The sequence below is a fragment of the Schistocerca serialis genome, chromosome 5 (genome assembly GCF_023864345.2).
Source record: "Schistocerca serialis cubense isolate TAMUIC-IGC-003099 chromosome 5, iqSchSeri2.2, whole genome shotgun sequence".
Classification (NCBI taxonomy): domain Eukaryota; kingdom Metazoa; phylum Arthropoda; class Insecta; order Orthoptera; family Acrididae; genus Schistocerca; species Schistocerca serialis.
Window position 1 is genome coordinate 403,241,803 of NC_064642.1, and position 25,277 is coordinate 403,267,079.

The following is a 25,277-nucleotide window of genomic DNA, read 5'->3' on the forward strand; positions in this document are numbered from 1 at the left end:
TATGCATGAGTGGGGTCTTCAGGGCCCCACTCCTGATTTTTATACAGAAATTTTTATCATACTGCACTTTCAGAGTTCGCATTGGTGCTTCCCATAGCGCACCCCGTACGCAAGAGAATGGGGTCCCGCAGGGCTTTGCGCTGAGCGTCCCACTCTTTCTAATTGCTGTCAATGGTCTTGCGCTAGTAGTAGGATTGTCAGTCTCTCCCCTCCTATACGCTGACAATTTTTTTATTTCTTTCTGCTCCTCTTCTACTGTTGTAGCTGAACGCCATCTGCAGGGAGCTATATGGAAGGCACAGTCATGGGCCCTCAATCAGGGCTTCAAGTCTTCGGCTGCCAAAACTTGTGTGATGCACTTCTGTCGTTATCGTGCCGTCCACCCCCATCCAGAACTTTCCCTCGATGACCAACTACTAGATGTAGTGGAGACTTACTGCTTTCTGGGGCTGGTGTTTGATGCCCGTTTCAGTTGGCTTCCCCTTATTTGTCAGCTTAAAGACAAGTGGTGGTGGCATCTTAATCTACTTTGATGCCTGAGCCATACCGACTGGGGTGCTGAACGTCATACACTACTGCGGCTGTACCAAGCTGTTGTACAGTCCTGTGTTGATTACGGAAGTGTGATGTATGGTTCAGCTGCCCCTTCTGTGCTGAGTCTCCTAGACCATGTCTACCACTGTGGAGTTCACCTCACTACTGGAGCCTTTCGATCTAGCCCTGTGAACAGCCTCCTCGTAGAAGCTGGTGTTCCTCCATCGCGGCTCCGGCGGCAAATATTACTCGATTAGTCACACACTATACCGCACACTCAAAGAACCATCTTCTTTTCTCCAACACAGCGGTCCGTCTCCTGCAACGGCGGCCCAGAATTGGGAATCCCTTCGCTGTCAGTGTCCGGTCACTTCATGACCTAGACGCTTCCCCGCTACCACCTTTCCTGCAGACTCGCTTCCATACCCCTCCATGGTCCATACCTCAGCCACAGCTTCGGCTGGACCTATTGGTTGGCCCCAAAGGCTCAGTCCCACCTGATGTCCTCTGCTGGAATTTTCTCTCTGTTCTTGGCGAGTCTGGGGACTCGGACATCATCTACACTGACGGATCACTGGTCAACGGTCTTGTTGGCTTCACTTACGCTCACATTGACCATACAGAACAACGCTCCTTGCTGGTTGGCTGTAGCGTATTCACTGCAGAGCTGGTTGCCATCTATCACACTCTTGAACATATCCACTCCTGCTCTAGTGAGTCCTTCTTCATTTTTAGTGACTCCTTAAGCAGCCTACAAGCCCTCGACCAGTGCATCGCTAGGCATACTTTGGTACTGTTAATCCAGGAGTCTCTTTATGCCCTCTACAGGAGTGGACACTGTGACCTTCATTTGGACCCCAGGCCATGTTGGGATACCAGGCAATGAACATGTTGGCCACCTGGCCAAACTGGACACCAATAAACCATCTCTAGACATTGGCCACCCAGAGACAGATTTGCGAGCAGTCTTCCACCGCAAAGTTTTCGCGATTTGGGACACTGAATGGCGCAACCTGAGCACACCAAATGAACTCTGTGCTGTCAAGGAGATGACGAATGTGTGGCAGTAATCCGTGAGCCACTCGCAGGGAATCAATTGTCCCTTGTCAGCTTCACATTGGCCATACGTGGCTAACATATGGCTACCTTCTCTGTCATGAGGACCCACCTCGGTGTCGCTGTGGCTCCCTTCTGACTGTCGTGCACATCTTGCTTGACTGCTCACTTTTAGCTGCTCTATGGTGGACTTCTAAGCTTCCCAGCACCCTACCCTGGGTGTTGCGTGACAATGCCTCAACAGCAGATTTAGTTTTTCATTTTATTCATGAAGGGGTTTTTTATTGTACCATCTAAGGGCAGGTGTTTGGCCTTCTTTCTGGGGCCTCCACCCTCCCTCCCTTTAAAATGTCACCCTTTGCTTGCATTCGTTCGTCTTTGTGTTCGTCTTTTCCCTACGTGTATTCATCTCGCCTTGCCTTTTTGTGGTGAACATTTTAAAGTGTTGCAGAGTGGCTGGCTCATCCTCTTTTATTTTGTGATCAGCCAGCCCAGACCATCTGCACTATGGTTTTAATGCCTTTTTCTACTTTTCCTTATGGTGTATGTCTTCTCCAGTTTTTTGTTCATGCCATTCATTTTCTTTTTAAGCGTGGTTCCACATTCTTTTTCCCCCCTTTTACTTTCCCAACTGTACTTTGGGAGTTGTTTTACCCTGTGCCTTGTTTGCATGAGGAACAAGGGACTGATGACCTTGTAGTTTGGTCCCTTTATCCCTCAAACCCACCAACCAACCAACCTGCATGCACCCTCCTTGGCGTATCAGATGGCAGTCCTCTTAGGAAAGTGTCCAACACTCTATGCTCCACTTCTTGGAGAAAGTCTTTGTTTGCTTAATCATGCTTGTTGGTATTCACATAATTCTTTCATATTCTGTGAACACAACTTCCTACTGATTTGATTCATCCCTGCACCACCCCATTCAGCTGTATATAAAAGGATCTAGAGCTATTTTGCTTCATGTGGCACTGCAAAAGACATTCCTTAAGCCGTTTGATTGTAAGTACATTTCATAAGTCCTTGTGATACACCAGTAAGTCTTCCCTTCTCCCATTAAGTGCAATTTGGTCGTCTGTAATGACTGTTCATCTGTCCAGAAACAAAGCCTTGGGGCTGCCTCTAGGTCATTTATAAATACCAACACATCCTCTGTTGTCTAGCCTGACACAGGCATAACCCATCTGGTGACAACTGACTCTAGTGAAGGAGCAGTTAAAATGGACAGGGACCAATCTACTAAAGTACCTACACATGGCACAAACACACAATCTGGGAACAAAGCATAGACAATCACGAACAGAGTACTGAATAAAATCAAAGGGCGTAAGTGAGAAAGTCAGTGTCCAAAGCAGGGCTGATGTTTGAATAGCAGTTAGGAAAGATTTAATGAAGCTCATGTGGCATGCTAAACAAGACTGACGGAGGTCCACTAGCAAAGCTCTGTGCTGCTATTGGGTCAGCCCATGTGACGCTGTGATTGTGCATCTGGTGATGCTGAACAAATACTATCTGTATGCCTCAGATCCTTTATCAGTATCTTCCAGTGGTGGGGACATTAAATCTTCTCCCTAGCACCTAGCTCCCTATGCATCTGTGTTGTCTTTTCTTAACTGAGCTACTTAAGTCACCAAAAATGTAATTACTTTCTGCCCAGTAACATACTGTGTCTGGCCCCTGACACTGTAGAACTCCTGAATCTCGACTCAGTAGGACATGTACCCACCATATCACAACAGAGGAAGAGAAAACAAAGAACATAGAAAGACACCACCAATACAGGCAACTGTAATAATAATATTGCACTACTACTACTCCTTACGTCTACTCATGAGCCATCATGACTCAGTATACTGTTCAGTAAGATGGCTGTAACAATGGCATATGTGACACTTCATTGGTATTGACTCAGTGCACAGTACACAGTGGCCTAACATGTTCCACTGTGTGCATCTCACCAGACTCATACCAGCATAATCCTCGCTAGTGTTCCCAAGGAACTGTGACAGATTGGCAGGTTCTTCAGGCTTTTAAACTTCACCCTCAAGCTTCTCTGGTAGTTCTGTTTCATATCACGTGCCTTGCACATAAGACACAAAAGGAAAAGCAGTCCATCCACTCACCCCCCATTGTGTTACCAATATTGCAAGCTATGGCTAGATGTGTCCCTGGATTCAACTGCAGATGTGACAGCTGTGGATTTGACACCACATGTTGAGGCAGGGGGTGGATGAGATCTATGGTGGGTGATGGAGCTGGACTGCTAGTGGTCAGGAGGCCTACAGTCCACCACCCTAGGCATGGTTGCATTGGTGTGGTGTAGTGGGTTGGGTTGCTGCCAGGTAGTTACACATCATCCTGTCACAGAAAGAGCATTCACTAATAACTGTTTTATTCCAAGCATACGTACACTAGTCATGGAGGTACTAGGCAGTTGTCAGTGCCCCATGGGACACAGGTGAAACAGCTGGTGAAGCATGTTCACTCAGCAATGACCTGCTGTCGCGACCAGCTGGAGGCAGGCAAAGCTGTGTGGGTACCACTCTCGTGATACTAAGTCAGGCCCAGGGCCGTGTAATGTGTGGCAGCCAGTGAAAGTGGCAGCAACATCAGGTGCTGATGTACAACTCGGTGCTAGATGCACTGGGGCATGCAGTGCCATATGGTGGACTACAGTGCAGACAGCAGTGACAGCAGCAGTGGCATGTGTCCACACAGGTGGTAGAGGACAGCAGCAACATTTGCTCACATAGGGGAATGAACAGAAACAGTTTCTACCCACACAGGTGGTGACTGTTAGGCACCTGGGTGAACCAGGCTTGAATGGTGGTCCACTAGAATGGACGACCAACAGTGTTTGCAAGTTATCCATCAGGTGGTCCACTGTTTGGATGTTGTCAGGTCAGCAGCATTCAGACTTGGCACTGATGGCAGGCACACAGCTAGTGGAGACATTCTGGCAGTGGCAGCTCTCTGGCCCAAATTCAATCATAGACTGGCATAGACTTCCCCTTTCAGCTAGAGACTTTCAAATGAAGTGTTGCCTGTCTAAAATGTGAAGTAGTTATACGGGCTTGGCTCATCTCAGTTTTGCCAAGGCATTGTTTACCATCAAATAAGTCACAACAGAGCCACGACTCCATGTAGCAATTTGGTCACTAACACCACAGCAGTGTGTGTGTCTGTCTTTCTGCTGCATCAGTGATACAGTGGCTCTGGCTTTGCTATTGGGCTCAAGTATGTGGCATCTGCCCAAACACTGTGGTGACAGTAACAGCAGTACCAGCAGGTAGCACATGATGTAACCATGTCCGGCCAGCATCTCTCTGACCTGCTTCTTGGCACTTCTTGTATTTCTCATTAGTTTTATTTACCCATGCCAATTAAAACAGCTGCAGTACACCAAGAGATTCTACAACAATTTTTTTTTCCTTTTGCAAGAAACAACTCGCATATTGCATGCCATAGTAGTACAGCCTTTAGATGGAGGAAATGATTCTGTTCATTCCTAGTGCCTGTGGAGGCAAATAAGCATATTTGTCCAGTGACTTTTGTTCTCCATCTTAAATCCAGTCAACCATCTTCTTCTGTACCATTGTTTGAAGGGAGTATTAATGAGTAAGTAATTTTTTTATACTTTCCTTATTCATTGCTTCAACCTGGTATAATTAAGATATTTCTTTTCGGACTCTGCTCCCTGACAGGTGAGAATATAAAAGACTGTTATGACACATGCTGCTGACAGTGTGTTATCTTGATTAAAGAGTCATAGACAGATGTAAAAGTAATGTCAGATGTGCCCCAGGGAAGTGTGTTGGATCCTCGTTGTTCATGTTGCGTATTAATACCTTGCAGACAACATTAACAGAGATCTGTTGTACACACCTTCCTCTTTCTGCATGCCTACTAAGTCTAAAACAAATTTTCAACTACAGAATAAAAGATTACAATTCATCTTGAGATGAGGTGTGAATGGATTACATTGAATACTAATTCTCAGATAACTTTGGTTCAATCTATCATATTTATTTATTTCCCACTCCTCCAATCATCATCATAGGCTGGCAAATGTTTCAGTTATAGCTAATTTCCTGCTTGAGAAACTATTTCTTTTTACAAATTTGCTGTAAGAGTATGTAGTTTTTTAATACTATAAAATGCTCAAACATAAATTGTTGAAGATTCAGCCATCTTTTGAACTATTAAGACTAAAATTGTATTATTTTGATTTTTAACAGGAGCCAGTGATGATGGAGCTAGCTGTGCTGTAATGCTGGAAATATTTAGAGTAATAACACAGAGAGATGAACCTCTGAATAATAATTTAATTTTACTGTTTAATGGTGGTGAAGAAAATCTTATGGAGGTATTCATGTCTAATATGATTATTAATAATATTTATAGCAGTACCTGTATTTTGTGCTGCACTTAAAAAAATTAGAAGTTAAATATGAAAAGTTAATAAGAGATACTAACTCAAACTGAATAAGACACACATTGAAATGTAACTAGACTCGTGAGAAAAATAATCTAACACGATCCTTTGTTGTGATCTACTGCTATGTTTTCAAAAACTTCCCCCCACCCCACACCCCTCCTTCAGTTGCCTTGCCCCATTGCACCTCCTCATCTGAAAGAACATTTAAACTACTTTCCCTTAAATTTAGTATTCATTCAGATTCTTCAGTCTTATACGACCTTGTTGGCATTATGAATATGCAAATACTAAAAGACCATACATTGGCTATAAATCTGTCACTAGCAATTTAATTACACAAAGACAAATTTAGTACAGTACTGGCCGATTTGATGATAAGATAATTGTTTGGTAGTGGGTACCTGAATAAACAGTAACAGAAATGAGACAAGTCATTTGTCACATGTTGTGGTCCAAGATGTTACTACAATATTTCAGATTATGTAATGTCACGATCTCAGTTAACTGAGTACAGCATCTGTTGCAGACTATTTCTGAAGGATAATTAAAAATTAATTGTATCAAATTAAAAGATAATTTTCTGACCAGCACTTTCCTCCAGGAGGCATATAGACTACTTCCTGAAGAAAGTAGCACAGAACCCACTGCTTTGAAAATGAAATTACTGTTACTTTATCAGTCTATATTAAGTCATGTTTAAAAACATAGCCTTGCATGGTTATTCATTTATGGTTGTACATCAGAGTTGGTACACATCAAATTTAATTTTGACTTATAAAGCTTCATTTTGTGCAACATTTGTAGTAGTATGAATGGAGACTTGAACGAAGAGGTTGTCTGCATCACTAATACAGGAGAGAGCCGTAGAGCAACTCGCATTAAGAACCTTGCCTGCAACACAGTGTCTGGTTTTATGGTTTGTTTATGGTCATGGCATAACATAAGATAACCAATAATTGTACACATCTAAAGTGATATTGTAAATTGTTACGAATAAGTGGGATTCAGGGCATGAAAACTCGCTTCCCTGCACTATGTCCCATCAAAATTACTTTTTCTAATGTGTTACATCGGAATGAAATGACTTCAAGCACATGTAAGTGAAAGGTTCTGGGGAGCGAGAGAATGCATGATGTTCTTGATCAGACTTAAGTCACCCATCGTTTTCAAAAGGAGTTGGAAAAGGGTGAGTTAAAGCTTGAAGTTCTTGAGCTGCAGCAAGTCTCCCCTCAAACTCTTCCTTGGGTTCTTGAGACCACATAGTCATCAGTCTTCTTAGCCGTTCTGGTATATTAAGAGAGACTTGACTGTTATTTGCAGACAGGCTCAACAAAAGGACATGGATTTTGGCCAAAGCCTTTGTCAGAAAGGGGAATGCACATGCAAACATTCATTCACACAAGCAAGCACATTTTGTGCACATGTGGCCACTCTCTCTAGCAGCTTGGGCTATTGTAATTCTGGTCTGAGCTGCCAGAGCTGGGCATTTCTGCGTGCATGTATACGTATGCACATTTCCTTTTCTAAGACTTGGGCCGAAAGCTGCTATGTAAGGTGTTCCCCCCCCTGTCGACAACTCAGTGTCATCTTCATGGCGAGTAGAAATCTATCTTTCCCTTATATTGCTGATATTTCAACCAGGAGTTTCCATAGTTTGATCATTTTAGGCATTTTTACTCATAAATGAAAAAAAAATCAAAATGAAATGTTTAGGTACCCAAATCACAAAGCAAACTTAATTCGTTTTGCATAGCAAAGGGTGTAAATAAAACCTATTGAAAGAAGCAAAATAATGCCGTTTAGTTTTCAACACACAAAATGAAATCAGTAAATCCTTGTACCCTAACCAAATAAATTTGCTGTTCATTTGTATTTGTAAAGTTAAGATGTGACACTTCATTCTTTCACCGACATAAACTTCCAAAATATATCTGTCACAAAGTTAAAAAACTAACAGTGTCAGCTGTTGGTTCCTTGGTGTACTACACTGTGATGATTAAAACATCCAGACTACTAAGATGAGATAAATCTTTAAAGCACAATATATTTTTTCTGTAATAGGATTTTCGATGAAATAAAGCTTCTATGTTGCTCCAAAGGTTCATTCAGATCATCTGTGAAACCCCCATGAAAATTCATTTAGTAGTTCTGGGGATAGCATGTTAAAGCAGACAAACACACAGGCGCAATGGTTTTACATTTTTATTGATAGTATAGATTAGTGAAAATGGCTAGAAACAAAGGAAAAGAGAGTACAGAGAATATGGAAAGCAATTTCAAATTCTCCTTGAGTGGACGAGGAGGTAGTGATTTCCGGTATGAATACAATAGAATAAGACCTTCCGTAAGTAGAAAAAAACACTGAAACTTACAATATTTTATGGATTATAAGACACACCTTAATTTTTAATCAATTCTTTTAAAAAAATAACATTCTTACCATTTGTATTATTAGATTGCAAAGCAAGATGTAAAAAAATTCTCGGTTTGTAAAACCAAACTGACCTTCAAAATTCCTGAAAATTGTCATCTGCACCTTCTTCTTAGTCTTCCTTCAAACGAAAGCGCTGGCATGTCGATAGACACAGAAACATATATACAAAATTCAAGCTTTTGCAACCAACAGTTGCTTCATCAGGAAAGAGGGAAAGACGAAAGGATGTGGGTTTTAAGGGAGAGGGTAAGGAGTCATTCCAATCCCGGGAGCGGAAAGACTTAACTTAGGGGATAAAAAGGACAGGTATACGCACACGCAGACACAAGCAGACATTTGTAAAGGCAAAGGCAAAGAGTTTTTGCCTTTGCCTTTATAAATGTCTGCTTGCGTCTGTGCGGATGGATGCTTTCTTTCTTCTTTTTTTTTTTTTTTTTTTGTGTGTGTGTGTGTGTGTGTGTGTGTGTGTGTGTGTGTGTGTGTGTGTTTACACCTGTCCTTCTTTCCCCCTAAGTTAAGTCTTTCCGCTCCCGGTATTGGAATGACTCCTTACCCTCTCCCTTAAAACCCACATCCTTTCGTCTTTCCCTCTCCTTCCCTCTTTCCTGATGAAGCAACCGTTGCGAAAGCTTGAATTTTGTGTGTGTGTTTGTGTGTCTATCAACATGCCAGTGCTTTCGTTTGGTAAGTCACATTATCTTTGATAAAGATGGTCTTCACAGGCACTTACGCTGCACTTTCTTAAAGGTTTAACAATAATGTCTCTTCTCATTCTATACCATGTTTTTCATCCACTTGTTTGATTGCAGTTCATTTTAAAGCTCCATTCAGCATGAATTTGTTGGGTTTCATCCATCATCCATTTGTTCTCTCTCTCTCTCTCTCTCTCTCTCTCTCTCTCTCTCTCTCTCTCTCTCATATACACTTTAAATATTTTACTTATTGAGACATCAAGATGTTGCAGTTGTGAACCAAGTCCTCCCAGAATAACAGCAAGTTCTGTATTTCTCTGTCCCAGTTTCTCTTTCATAGAATTTTTTAAATGATTATTAAATTGATCTAGCACAAGAAGAGAGAACTTCTTCAATAAAGCACCTTTTCTTCTCTCCCACACTCTGTTAATCCATAATTTCATTCCAATCTCATCCATTCAGTCCTTGTTATGTACATGAACACTACCACCTGCTGGTATTTCCAAAGGTTTTGGCATTGCTTTGCACTTGAAAATGATCATTTGATTAAGCTTAGGACAATCAGCACAACATGAAAGGACAACAGTGAAGTGAAAGTTTCCATGTGCACATGTTCTGGTTCTCTTTCAGTGTTGAATAATAAAACAATGGGGAGATAATATTTTCTCTCCATATTCTTCTTGCATTTTCTGAGATACTTCGGGTTTGGTTCACATGCTAAGTACACTATGCTTCATAAACTTGTAGCACCAACTAACTCCACCCTTAAAGTCTGTTAAGCTCCACTGTAGTGCTAGCTTACAAGTGTGTATTTGAATCATTTTTGTGTTAATTCCAGTGCCATTTTGACAGTGTCCTTGAATCCATTTCAATACATCGTCTCCCAGTTTTGGCCAGTTTTGGATTCAGTTCTTTATTTGCACATTTAGTCTTTTCACTTTTCCTGTTCCTCTTCACTATCCCACCAATTGTGAATAGCTTTTTTTCTGTTGGAGGGCTGAAATGCCACTCAGGTGCTCTTCTGCATAGTCTATTACTTTAAATTTATATACTCCATCATATGAATACCTTTCATTTTTTTCCATTACAAGACTAGCTACTAACAAAAATATTGCACAGTTACCAAAAAGGCAGCTCCCTTCCAATTAAAATTCGCTGGCACCATATACTGCAGTGACACATAATAGGCTAGACAGTGTTCTGGGTTTGTGATGACGGGGAGGGAGGAAGACAATATTAGCAAGCTTGTGAATCCCTGCAACTCAAGTTTGTCACATCAGTGCACTGCTGCTGCCAGTTCAATCCAATGTTGCCAGATCGAAATCGGTTACCTGCAGCATCAAACGTGGCAATTTTTAAGACTGGTGGGAATTTTAAATCAAACACTCGACTTTTTATATTAATTTCAAAATGATGCAGCTGAATTTTGGAGGTAATTTTAAGAAGGAAAAAATGTCCCATAGTCCTTACAATACCGTACCTGATTAAACATACAGTCTGATATTAAACAATGGAGCAATACTCTCAAGATACATACCGACTCTTTTGTTTAAAAGAATGTTGCTTTATGTATAGCAAAGGAAGATGTGTGGAGGAGGAGAAAACAATTAAGTGCAAGTAAATGTGATGTAAAATAATCATCAGCTTAATTCACTGCCATAGAACCAAATAGTTTAGATCGTAGAAGCCAATGAAATGCTGCAATATAAAATGATATGAGTACATTGACAGAAATGAAAATGAGAGTTAGACTGAGAGAGAAACCTAGATTTCACCCAAGGAATTAAAGATTTGGTATTAAACACACCATCACCACCACTCCCAGTGCCACATCTACCATTGCTTTATCTTCTGCATCTGAGGATGTAAAATCTATTTATAACTAGTGATCTTAATATTTCTGTTGTGTAACCACTGTTAGACGTAGTTGTCAAATTTCTTACAGTGCCGTAAGTGCCATTGTTATGCTCTTACGTTATTAAATATTTTGTGGCTGTACTCAGTATTGTGTTAAACAGTTCATTTCCTCTAGTACCAGGTGTCCGGCTGTTGCAATTAAGGAGCCAATAAAGTTTGCAAACTCTTTTCTCTATCTGTTGAGGAAAATGTCAACCATACATAGTAGTCTCATCCCCATACTGCTGGACAGGAAGCCTGCTTGCCAAACGTGCAGTGTAAACAGAGCAAAAGTCAAACACAGCTGCTGTAAATTGTTAAAGATTGCAGTTGTATTTCACATGTCCATGGCGTTAGAGCAACAAAGTGTGATGCGTTTTCTATGGAGCAAGGGAAGAATGCCCATTGAGATCTACTGGAAAATGCAGCCCACATAAGGTGTTGTGAGTTTGACGAAGGCTGTGAAGTCTTGCATGACATTGAGCAGTTGGGAGGCAACATTCATCACTGACTGACAACATTTCTCTGTGGATGCAATGGTGAAAGTAGATCAGCATGTGCACGTCATGGCCATTTCCCAGGAGGTTGGCATATTGTATGGGAATGCTTATTACTTGATTCACAGCTCCTTATGGTACTGGAAGGTTTCATGATGGTGGGTGCCCAAGGAGTGGGGTGACATGATGAAAGGCAAACTGATGTCGTCTTCACTGAATCATCTGGAATTGACTTAAAGAAGGGTGAAGGTTTCCTGACCTGCATTGTTACTGTAGATGAAATGTGGATATTTCATTCCATGTCGGAATCTAAGCAGCATGGTGTGGAAATATCTGGGTTCTCCTGTGACAAAAAAATTCTGTTGGGAAAATATGTTAACAGCTTTCCGGGATTGCGTGGACCGCTCCTGCTGGATTTCATGCCACAAGGTGTAACCATCAATGCTGACGGTTATTGTTCCACACTGTCACGTCTGAGGGCTGCCATCTGGCAAAGGCAATGGAGGATTCTTGATATGAACAACAGGATTCTGCTCCACAATGATGCAAAACCACATGTGGCAATCAGAACTGCCAAAAAGCGTCAAGCATTTCACTGTGAGATTCTGGACCACCCACCATACGGTCCAGACCTCGCCCCTGGTGATTCCCACTTTTTCAGACTGCTGAAAGAATTCCTGGCAGGACAGTGATTCATAAGTAATGATGAAGTCAAGAGAGCAGTCCAACAGTGGTTCCATAGTCAGCCAGAGGAATTCTATCGCAGGGACATCTCAAATGTAATGCTGCAGTGGGACAGTTGAATGAACCATTGTGGAGAATATGTGGAAAAATTGTGTAAAGTATGTAGAATAGGATGTATATTTGTCATTACCAGTATATACCTTAATTCGGCTAGTAAAAAAATAGGGGCAAAGACTTTGACTTGCCTTGTATAACACAAGCTACATAGCTTTTTGAGATATCACAAGTAACAGAATGTTGATGGTAATCATAATTACAATGTTCCTGGACAATTCCTTGTAAAAAAAAGCTGACAAAGAATATGTAAAAAGCATAATCTGTGGCTACAGGTTGTTGATTCCGATAAGGGTTTAATACTTGGGTAGGAGAAATTCGCGAACACAACTCTCGCACACGACTGCAGCCTCAGGCAACTGAAACCACTCACTTGTTACACACCGAAACACTTGTTACATCCCATCCAGGATTTCCCATTGTGTGATTTTGTAATATTTTTTATTGTTTTTCGGGAGACAGTTATGAATGTATAGATTAGCCTGCAGTTAATGGCTGAATTTGAGTAGATGGAATCAGTACTATAATAAACTAGAAGCCGTTACATTATGATTGTCGTTAAAATCGCTTGTCCTACTATAAGACTTAAACATGTATGACTCTATATGCAGGAGGTGTGTACAGCATACATCATAAGTGTCTTAAGAGAATATTCTTGACTTGCTATCGATAAATTTTTAGATACTTACTTGTTACATTGATTAAATGTATCCTCCTATGAATAAGAATTACAAACAGATTATTCTTTACTGAATTCATATTAACTTGATAACCTCCTTGTTTATAGGCTTCACATGGTTTCATCACCAAACATAAATGGGCAAAAGAGGTCAGAGCTTTCATAAATCTTGAAGCATGTGGTGCTGGAGGCAGGGAGGTTCTCTTTCAAGCAGGCCCAAATAATCCATGGCTAATGCAGGTATAATAATTGTAAGATTATACATTCCTTAGGATTTTTGTAACTCACATGTCTAAGTAATAAAAATCTCAGTTCTGTAAGGTCAGATTCTACTGCAAACCTTCATGTGTGCAAGATGTTGACAAAACAGTAAAATGTGAAATAACATGTTTATTTGAATGGAAATTTCAAGCAGCAGTCATAATTTCTTAGAATTTGCCATACCATCGACTGTCCTGCAGCCCTTCTTAGAAAATAATACTGTAAAAAAGAATGAGTACAATAACTGAAGTTAATATTTATGTATGAAAATTACATTTTGTTATCTTTATCATTTGCTGCATGTCATTTGAATGCACCATTATTTGTTTCTCAGTGTCATTTGTAGTGACGTTTGGCACTCACAAGACCTATCTTCCTCAACAGAAGTACTCTGAATCTGTTCCATATCCATATGCTTCATCATTGGCACAAGAAATATTTCAAAGTGGTATTATTCCTGGTGATACGGACTTCAGAATTTTCAGGGATTTTGGGAACATTCCAGGTAACACAAATTACAGCATTAAATTTGAATGTTGGCAATTATCTGATGGACTGACAAAATAAGTTTGGTTGTTTTGTAGGTCTCGACTTCGCATGGTCGACAAACGGCTATGTGTACCATACTAAATATGACAATGTGGAACAAATTCCATTGGGTACTCTGCAGAGAACAGGTGACAATATTCTGGCTCTTACTCTCAATATGATCAACAGCCAGGAAATTGTTGAGGCAGAACTGCACAGTGAAGGAAACTTAATATTCTTTGACTTCCTGGGAGCATTCATTGTGCGGTGGTCTCAACTGTTGAACAGATTCATGAACATTATTGCAGTTGCTTTTTCGGTTTATACTGTGAAGCAGAATATGATAGCTGCCACTGATCATGGTAAGAAGGATATTCACATAAGAAGCAAATAACATTTTCTAAAAATGTTTTCACATTTATTAAATGCTGTAATGAATGAAACTTCATCAATGTGTTTTTGCTCCAGTAAATTCTTAAAATGATAGTTCACAAGTGCTCTTTGTTGTTCAATTATCTAAGCCCATTGACTAGATTTTTGTTAAATGTTCAAAATTACCAAATGAATGTTATTTCAGCCAAATTTAGAGTTCTCAAAAATCTTTATTTTTTTCATATATTAAATTATGTTGTGAAATGAGCTGAATAACTATATAATTTAATCAGTGTCAAATGTCAGTAATTTTAGTAGTAATTTTACTGTGGCAAAAAATGTGCCATAACTTTAACAAACAAACTGTAAGGATATTACAACTTTCTGAACCAAAGATTTGTTTTAGTTACTCTAAATATGAGATTGAAAATTAAAGTATTAAATATGAGAGATTGAAAATCAAATTATGTGAGATGTATGAAAAATTGATGACTGTTTCTGAAGAGAAACAACATAACTAAATTAAGCTAATTTTGTAATTACTGTTACAGATGTGAAGAAAAATGTGTACTGGAGACATCTTTGTATGACTGCAGTGTCTGCTATATGTTCATGGCTATTAGGAATTTTGGCATGTATAACAATAGCTGTTATTCTTACTTCAATAGGATGTACTATGAGCTGGTATGCTAGGCCAGTGTGGATTTTTTTCTTGTACATAAGCCCTGCACTTGCTGTGCCAATGGCTTTTATCCTTGGCCTTAGCCATATTCAGAGAAAGGTAAGCTTAAGTGTTCTTTAATGACACACAGAATTTGAACCATAATTTTGATCCAGAGTTCTCATTTTTTTTAAAATGAGAATAAATATGATGTGCTGAAAGTAAATCTATAGTATAGGAACCAAGGGAATTTAGTCAGCAAAGACTACAGTTGCAATGTACATGGTACAAAGTCAATTTTTGTCCTTACTCCCACAAAATAATGCTTAAACAATTAAGCACTATAAAAATTATATAAAATTACCTGTTGTGTAGATTCTAAATTTAATCGCCATGGATGAATGGCAGAGAAAAGTGTAACAAAATATGTTCTGTTGCCCATAAAATGGAAACAGAGTACATAGTAGTAAGTATTAAGCAACTAAAGGTACAAAAACAGATTTTCAGACACAGAATATCACTTGCCTTAGAGATGAGGCACAGTGCTGAAAAATATCCATATCTGTAGAATTATCTGAAGTACTGTGCACATCCATTCTCTTCAGTCAAACAGTTCATTAAAATTGTATGGATCTGGAGATGACAAAGTGGAGGAAAAAGTTGTTGCAATGGAAAGGGAAGGGAGACAGACAGACAGAGATATTAAAGTAATTTCCATTTTTTGTGCTCTCATTTTTGTCTGTCCATTTTTATTGAGCTAAACTTTTCCCTGACAGACTATGGTACTGACTAGTGAAAATCAAGTAAAGTTAAATGGTAATTTCAGAGAGGCAGTATCTTCACAGTAGAAAAACGCTATTATCCTACATGCTAGTTTAGCCATTGTGCAACAGGCTCCAACTGACAGACCTTATGAAAATGGCATCTAATTTTAAAGAAAAAATTTAATACAGAAATGGTATCTGGCAGAGCACTTCAAGAATAAATGAAACATGCAAGCTGTGATGGTTCTTCAGTATTTATTCATTTTGAATTGTTCTGCAAAAAATGTGTAATCTTAGATAATGATTTTCAGCTGCTGTCTGATGATGGGCTTGTAAACCAGAAACCACTTAATGAGACCAATAAGACTGTCAGCTATTCACAACTTGCAATTGTCAGTAACAAGACACGTAAGTTATTGTATGTGAATTTACAGGACCAATACTTGCAATAATGGAATACAGTTAACATCGTTTTGATTCTTGAGGAAATTGACTGTGTGGATGGTGACACACACAAAGTTCTTTGGAAAGGTTGGAAAGTGTCAAAAATATTTTGCCTGAGGAGTTTGATACTGTACAGTTACTTTCCCATGGCAGATCATATTCATACCAAATACTGCTAACTTTCTTCTGATGTGGAACATAAGCATTCACAGTACCAGCAAATGTTAAACAAGAACTGGAATCTCATTTGGGACACGGGATTTTCTTTATATAACCCAACCTGCTCATTATCCATTAACAATCAGTTTGGGTTGAAATATGCTTATTTTTGTTCTTTGAAGTACATGCTGAAGAATAGAAATGAGTCTTACACATATGCAGATTTAACTCTATTACACCATTTTATTCCAAATAACAGTAAGTCATTTTCATGTCTTTTGATTATAATCCTAGCTGGCATAATTTGTGAGTAGCCATTACTTTCTAAATATGTCTGAAAGGAGGCATCCTGTGTTTAAGGTAATTAGAGATTCATCTACTTAGGTGGTTTCGTATGACCCAACATAAGAAACAGGATTTAGATTAATAGAGCTTTTAGTTGCTTGTATGGACAAATTGACACTGTAAGGAAGTCTCTTTTGCATGTAAATGGCAATAGCTTTGATGGCTTTTATTTGCATCCAAGGCAATGAGTAATAAAAGAAATATTGGATGGCAAATTCTGTCACTGTCTTAAAAACAGAATTTTAGATATGTTTAAGTCTCATTCAGTAATTTAATAAAACAGTAATATAAATGTTATTTCAAGTCCATGTTTGCGAAACAAACAGCTCTCGCCTGCTGCAGCCCTCAACAGAAAGCTATTGTTTCAGGTGTTCTCCTCTCCATGGACAGTTTTCCAACTGTATTGTGATGGTTATCAAATTGCATGGACTTCAATACTCACATTCTGCACTTTGCTATCAGTGCGCAGTGGTTTTGTTGCCTGGATGTGGACATTTTTTCCATGTATTGTGAGTCTGTTGCAGAGAATAACCTACCGTCGTTGGAGAGGTAAGTGTTCCTCTGAAATCTTAACAGTCTGTTTTCCAGTCCATAAAGAAAATGGTTGTGTGCAAGAGAATTTATTTTATGTTAATCAACATAGCCAGTTAAAATTGTTTCACAGCAGTTACCACTGTAAATGCACAAGTTTGAGAGTGTTAGTAGCATTTCTAGCCTTCACAGGAACATGTACTTCCCATGTTTTGTCAGATTGGTACGACCCACAGAAAGCATTTTGCAATTTTTTATATCCCCTCCCCATTTTGCAACTACTCCTGACTTGTAGAATGAAATTTTCACTCTACAGCGGAGTGTGCACTGATACGAAACTTCTTGGCAGATTAAAACTGTGTGCCGGACCGAGACTCGAACTCGGGACCTTTGCCTTTCGCGGGCAACTCCTGACTTGGTTTTCCAGTAAATCCTTTGTGTAGATTCTCATTTGTATCTGTGAACAGAGGTAGATGAGGATACAACAAAAGTGATATAGAAAGACAACTGTATGACATATTGTAGACACACAATTAAAGCTGTTACCATGTTATTGACGCATTTACGTACTGACTGGACACTTATGAGCTGAAATTAAGGGATGAGAAACTGGGATTGTGAAGAAAAATTTTGTTTTATCAAGTGATATCCCTTCATTATCCAATAATAGAGATGACTGTGTAAGTTAAATCTTGTTTTGTTGTAACTTGTACCTGATTAGGTTGGGTAAAGGTTTTCTCTCATGTTTGTTGTTGTTGTTCTTTCATTGCTCCCAATAAACCAGGCCTGTAAAATGTTTTATTATTTTCAACATCTGGTCAGCTCTTTGACTTCAAACCAATTTTAAGCAGTAACAGCTAATGTGTTTGAATGCTGTGTAAATAAAAACGAATGCTTGGAAGTCTCATGCAGATATGAATGAAACATTACCACATTGTTTGCAGCCCACTCCTTAATTTATTCATCCCTCCTCTGCTCCTCCCCTCCCTCATTTAGCTGACAATCATCATTGATTTTTTCAACCAATGTCTCATTAGTTTATCATCATCATCATAATCCTTATTATTGACATAATTACACAAGATTGAATTATATACATGAACTAATCACAATGAAAAACTTAAAATGTAATGTAGTACATGGTTCAAGTAAAGTGGTAGTCTTGTAGACCTAATTTAATAAAGTTGAATAAATGAATTAGAACTTGGTGTGTGGTTTGTGCACACTCGAATTTTCCTTCTACACACACACACACACACACACACACACACACACACACACCTGTAGCTATATACAGGATGTTACAAAAAGGTACGGCCAAACTTTCAGGAAACATACCTCACACACAAACAAAGAAAATATGTTACGTGGACATGTTTCCAGAAATGCTTACTTTCCATGTTAGCGCTCATTTTATTACTTCTCTTCAAATCACATTAATCATGGAATGGAAACACACAGCAACAGAACGTACCAGTGTTATAGGAAATGTTCAAAATGTCCTCCGTTAGTGAGGATACATGCATCCACCCTCCGTCGCATGGAATCCCTGATGCACTGATGCAACCCTGGAGAATGACGTATTGTATCACAGCCGTCCACAATACGAGCACGAAGAGTCTCTACATTTGGTACCAGGGTTGCGTAGACAAGAGCTTTCAAATGCCCCCATAAATGAATGTCAAGAGGGTTGAGGTCAGGAGAGTGTGGAGGCCATGGAATTTGTCCACCTCTACCAATCCATCGGTCACCGAATCTTTTGTTGAAAAGCGTACGAACACTTAGACTGAAATGTGCAGGAGCTCCGTCGTACTTGTAAAGGCACATGTTCTAGCATCACAGATAGAGTATCCCGTATGAAATCATGATAACATGCTCCATTGAACACAGGGGGAAGAACATGGGGCCCAATCAAGACATCGCCAACAATGCCTGCCCAAACGTTCACAGAAAATCTCTGTTGATCACGTGATTGCACAATTGCGTGCGGATTCTTGTCAGCCCACACATGTTGACCGTGAAAATTTGCAATTTGATCACGTTAGAATGAAGCCTCATCCGTAAAGAGAACATTTGCACTGAAATGAGGATTGACACATTGTTGGATGAACCATTCACAGAAGTGTACCCGTGGAGGCCAATCAGCTGCTGATAGTGCCTGCACACGCTGTACACAGTACGGAAACAACAGATTCTCCCGTAGCACTCTCCATACAGTGACGTGGTCAATGTTACCTTGTACAGCAGCAACTTCTCTGATGCTGACATTAGGGTTCTCGCCAACTGCACAAAGAATTGCCTCGTCCATTGTAGGTGTCCTCGTCGTTCTAGGTCTTCCCCAGTCGCGAGTCACAGGCTGGATACAAACGTACCGCGCCACGGCTATTGCCCCGTGGTAATCCATACATCAAATGGGCAGCTGCCATCTCTGCATTTGTAAACAATGCACTGACTACAAAACCACGTTCATGATGAATACTAACCTGTTGATGCTACGTACTGATGTGCTTGATGCAAGTACTGTAGAGCAATGACTCGCATGTCAACACAAGCACCAAAGTCAACATTACCTTCCTTCAATTGGGCCAACTGGCGGTGAATTGAAGTAGTACAGTACATACTGACTAAACTAAAATGAGCTCTAACATAGAAATTAATTGTTTCCGGACACATGTCCACATAACATCTTTTCTTTATTTGTGTGTGAGGAATGTTTCCTGAAAGTTTGGCCATACCTTTTTGTAACACCCTGTATATGCACATTTTCCAAGTAAATTTGTGTGTTACTAAATAACCGTATTTAAGTAGGAGTGGTTTTGGTGATCATTCAAAAATTACAGTTCTTGTCCTCTATCATCATTCTGTAAAACATTCCACCACTATCATAGTCATTTAGGAAGAAATACATGCTGAAACACTTGTCTCTTTGTTGATACCTTTAAAATTTTACACACATTATGCTCTGTCCAGTGAAGTCCTTATTAAAGCACTGGTATGTAAGATACATTAATGACAATAAAAAACATGAAAGCATAACTAAACTTTTTGGGTGAATATATAAATATAGACTGTTGTACGTTACTTCTGAACTATAATTTTTTAATAATCAGTTTGTGATAAGTGTGCAGTGATTTGATTTCATTAACATTGACAAGATTTGTCATTTTTTTAGAAAATGAGCATATAATCATACAGTTACTCTAAATTTTATTTATGAAACAGTAGAATGAGATAATAAAGTTAATTTGTTTGAGTTGTACTGTATTCTCGCTGTAGTTATTATTTAATTTTTTTAAATAGTCTGCTCTTCAAATCATTGTGGTGCTATGTACCCATCCACTCTTTCATTTGGAACTCCCAAATTTCCTCCCCACCTCCACCCACCTATAGTTTTTTATTTATTTATTTATTTTTTGTGTGTGTGTGTGGAAGAAAAGAAATGCAGATTGCATATCTGCATCAGCCGGTTGATGAGGAGTACCTTTTAAGTAGTTAGCTATGGAAGAACATGTGTATAGTTATTTATATTGCTGTTGAAAAAACAGCTAGTGTTTCTTTGTTTGTGTGCGCGCATCATTATTTCCTTTTATGCATGTTTAGACCTAGTATGAAGCAACTGTGCCTTTATACAAAATGGTATTTAGAAACTCAGTAAATCATTCTGTTGCAGACTGGAAGTGGCTTGTCCTGCATGTTGGTGTCATCCTTCTACCATTTTGTCAGTGTTTTTATTTAATACTTGGTGCAATGGGTCTGTACATACCCATCATGGGACGTGCTGGTTCAGGCAACTATTCTGAAATTGTTCTGGCTGGCATCACTTCAGCAATGTTTGTTTTGTTGTTCAGTTTTATAGTAAGTTCAGATATATCTCTTCTGCTTGCATTATTTCCTCCACTGATTTGTAATTTTATCACTATTGATATTATTTCTCTTGCAGATGTCAAGTTACTTTTTGTTCATAATTAAGAAGAAAATTTCTTTAAAATCATTGTAGACAAGAACTGTAGTTAGCACCTTTGTAAATAAGAACGATGCTTCAGAGCAACAGCTCATACAGTACTGAATTATATGCAGTTGGTCACTCCACGGGCTTTTTCTCGCCACTGTGTTTACAGTCTCTTGTTTGGGTCTTCTTTTAAGCTGGAGTTGTTAATAATGAAATGGGTATTCAAATCTTAGTGTTAATAGCCGACATTAAATTCTCAATAAGGGTTCTCATTAATTTGTTGGAAAAAGGAAAGGAACGGCCTTCAATCATTAAGACTGTTATGCACATTATAGAAGCCTTAATCATGAAATTTTGTAGCTATACTGCAAGTTTAATGTTCTTAAATTTTTCTTTCATTTTGTTCAACAATTTGATTTGTTACATAGTGACTTTAGTGACTTGTGCATGTTTGTACGAGGGATTTTGGTGTGTGTGTGTGTGTGTGTGTGTGTGTGTGTGTGTGTGTGTGTGTGTGTGTGTGTGTGTGTGTGTGCGTGCGTGCGTGCGTGCGTGCGTGTGTTTTGCGTACAGTGAAGTTGATGCATGTTTGTATCATACATAATTATTCAGAGCTATTGTTACGGTTAATTGTTTATTGTAATAGGGTTTTGCATAAGGTCACATTCAAATTAATTTTCTTACTATATACTGAATAAACTAAAGAATACACCTTCTTGGGTAGGAAATTCTTACAGTGGGATTTAGTTCTTGACTATTTTATATGGAATGTTTTTGAACAGCATGTGTATCTTAATTTCTTTGTTATGTTTGTTACATTCTCCATTACCTTAGACAGCTTGATTTTCTACTCTAATATGAGCATGCACTACAGGAAAGTAGTAGATAAATTTCCTCAAATATGTTGAAATGAAGAAATGTTTCTTCTAGTCACTAAGTTACTGTTTGTGTAGGCTCGGATCTATTTTTAATGAATGGATCAACCCCGTATCTGCTACATTTAAGGAACTACTCTGGAGGTACAAAATCCCACCACATAGTGTTCATAGGTCTTCCCCAGTTTATACGAAGAAAGTGAATTATATGCATGAATTATGTAAAACTTCTTAAATTTCTTTGGTCTTGTACTGTTTTATAGTATGACACAGTGACTCTTGTAATTACAACAAGTTTGTTTACATAATGTTTTTTTTTTTTTTTTTTTTTTTTTTTTTTTTTTTTTTTTTTTTTTTTTTTCTCAGTTGTTTCAGGTTTGCTATTAGGTTTGTATTTTTTAACATTACAGTTTGTGGTTATTCAATGTTGTGAGTTCTGTGTACACAATATCAGTGTTTTTCCTTCTGTGAATTACAATTGAGTACCTGCTACATTAATATGAAGCCATCAGCTTGGTGGTGGTGGTGGTGGTGGTGGTGGTGGTGGTGGTCGTGTGGAGGAATATAGTTATGTATTTATTTTTTTATCTGTAGTAGCAATTAGTTAACACACTGACATTCTATATTTCCTTATATTTCTATTATAGACTCCACTGATACTACTAGTGAGAAGACCAACAAGGATACTTGGTCTTTTTGGAGGCCTCTCTCTCGTGGCTGTTATTCTTTTAATTTTAACACCTCTGGGCTTCCCATATTCAGGGGATCCAGCTTCTCCTGCCCCACAGAGATTCATGATAGCAGTAAGTACCATTTTAAAGCACTATCAGCATCATTGTTTTTCTCTATTTTTATTGGTAGTTGAAATTATATTCATAAATGTTATTTTCAGCAATTTGAACTCAAAATGATTGTTCATACTTCATATCACACTAATTTTGTGGAAGAAACACAAATTAAATAGATGTAGAATCATATGCTGCTGCTGCTGCTTTTCTCGTCCGTTTAGCTTCACATTAGTGGAAAAACGTAACATCTTATTCTATGACCAAAAGGCTGTTATTTTTCTTCCTCTACATCGTCAATCATCATCATCATCAGTTTATTTCAGTAACCAATATTGCTTTTGACAGTGAAATGGCGTGCAATATCTCTAGTAAATCTAACATTGGTTTGGAAATGAACTAAGAATACAGCTATGAAAAATGTTTAAATCTGTCCTTAGAAATAAAATATTTGTCATAACATTATGTGTGAATGTGATTTACTATAAAAGTAGTTAGGTAATTAACTGGCACACTGTTGTTTATCTATTTCGGTTTGCTAATAAATTAGTTACTATTCAGTGCTGATCAAAAGCAGGGGTAGTTAGAGACCCATTTGTAAATCAAATCAATGAGAGCTTATTCTAATTGTATACATTTCTGTGAATGAAATCAAAACTTCTACTTTTAACTTCTGGTGACTGGGAAAGAGAATGGTTACTAAATTAGACGCTGTACTTTATTCCAAATGTATGGTGGCTCATAATTGCCTCTCATACGTTTTACTGGTAGCCTGTCAGAGTTCATTGGACTACAGTAATCAGGGCCGTTTTAAGGCACAAATTGGTGCAAGTCACCACATGGGGCACCAAGCTAAGAAGGGCACCAGAGAACAGCTATAAGAATTATGTGCAGGATATATTACAATAGGTAGTGGCCATGTGAGGTGCCAGGGATGCCCAAGTGCAAGATTTGTATGTAATGTGTATTACATTCGATAGCAAAAACTGACACTGGTAAAAGTCTTAGAGTGGAGAAAAGGGAGAGGGAGGGTGCCAAATAATAAGTATTTTCTGTGTAAAAATGTTCTCGAACAACCCCTGACAGCAATGAATTTTATTTCAAAGTATAGATACTAGTGAATAGTCATTTATTCTTGTTGTGTCTTACATTTGTTAATAATTTAATTAAATTAAAAGACACACTTAAAGTAATAATATAATTAGCTTGCATCAAATTATAGATAATAAGATGGAGTAATGTAATATTTTAAGTTTTTCTCTGATAAAAAATAGTTACATTTACATAAAGAGCTAATTATCAACAACAACCTGCTTAAAATGTCAGTTCATCCTTCATTAAATCTGTGACCAAGCAGTAATATTTCTGTACCTGTGTATCGAAGAGAATAGAAGCTTTTGAAATGTGGTGCTACAGAAGAATGCTGAAGATTAGGTGGGTAGATCACGTAACTAATGAGGAGGTACTGAATAGGATTGGGGAGAAGAGAAGTTTGTGGCACAACTTGACTAGAAGAAGGGATCGGTTGGTAGGACATGTTCTGAGGCACCAAGGGATCACAAATTTAGCATTGGAGGGCAGCGTGGAGGGTAAAAATCGTAGAGGGAGACCAAGAGATGAATACACTAAGCAGATTCAGAAGGATGTAGGTTGCAGTAGGTACTGGGAGATGAAGAAGCTTGCACAGGATAGAGTAGCATGGAGAGCTGCATCAAACCAGTCTCAGGACTGAAGACCACAACAACAACAACCTGTGTATCACGTGTATTATTTTGCAATACACCTAACTACATATTCTTGAAGGCTACTGTCCTTTAGACTGTTCATGATCTTCATTCCTATACATTGGGAAGTTTGGGCATATAAGTTTAATAAACAAACAAAAGTCACAGAATTAAATTGGTTCTAAAAAAAATCAGGGCTGGCCACAGCATGCCAAACTTCACACAAGCATCGTGTGTGGGCCGCGGGTGGGCCAAAGCCCTGCCTGTCGAGGAAGTAAGTACCCCCCAAATAATGCAACATTTCATGTAGTATTGTGGTGCGGGATTTTTTTGTTCGACCCAACTGTCTTCAGTTTGGGTGAATCATGGTGACAGTACTGTTTATCATTCGCTATTTGTTTGGGGTATGAAGGATATTCACAGGTGCAGCAACTGCTTGCATAAAAAGAGGCAGTCTAGTGATCTATCATCACATACCTTCAAAATTGAATGAGAATGACAAGAGAGGGATAATAATTATCTGTATGCATTATGCGAAAGTTATGAGTCTCAGCCACAGACAATTCTTCCATCAGTGCCACAGTTCCTAGTTGTTTCTCGGTCTGACGAAGGTCAAGACTTCTCCACAGTCAGTCCTTTCATTATTCAGAAAGGTGTCAATGCAATGGCAGGTCCTGTAAAGTCTTGTTCCCGATTACGAAATTGCACCTTGTTGTTAGAAACATTAGTGTCCTCCAGGCACAAAAATTGCAGTGAACTCCACTGCTACACACCTTCCCTGTCTGGGTGGAAGCGCACTGCACTTTAAATTCATCACACAGGGTGGTTTATACATGCTCACTCGATGGATTGCCCAAT

General features: G+C 38.8%; 1 protein-coding gene across 2 annotated transcripts in view; it reads left to right on the top strand.

Annotated features, from left to right (window-relative positions):
* Positions 1-25,277, top strand: part of LOC126480806 (endoplasmic reticulum metallopeptidase 1-like) — a 300,067-nt gene that overhangs the window by 235,517 nt on the left and 39,273 nt on the right. For both annotated transcript variants that reach the window (XM_050104129.1, XM_050104128.1), the window contains 8 exons: positions 5,826-5,953; positions 13,130-13,261; positions 13,667-13,787; positions 13,867-14,172; positions 14,734-14,963; positions 16,924-17,104; positions 20,757-20,941; positions 22,558-22,713. In XM_050104129.1, coding sequence (XP_049960086.1) covers positions 5,826-5,953; positions 13,130-13,261; positions 13,667-13,787; positions 13,867-14,172; positions 14,734-14,963; positions 16,924-17,104; positions 20,757-20,941; positions 22,558-22,713 — 1,439 coding nt within the window. The remainder of the gene's footprint in view (positions 1-5,825; positions 5,954-13,129; positions 13,262-13,666; positions 13,788-13,866; positions 14,173-14,733; positions 14,964-16,923; positions 17,105-20,756; positions 20,942-22,557; positions 22,714-25,277) is intronic.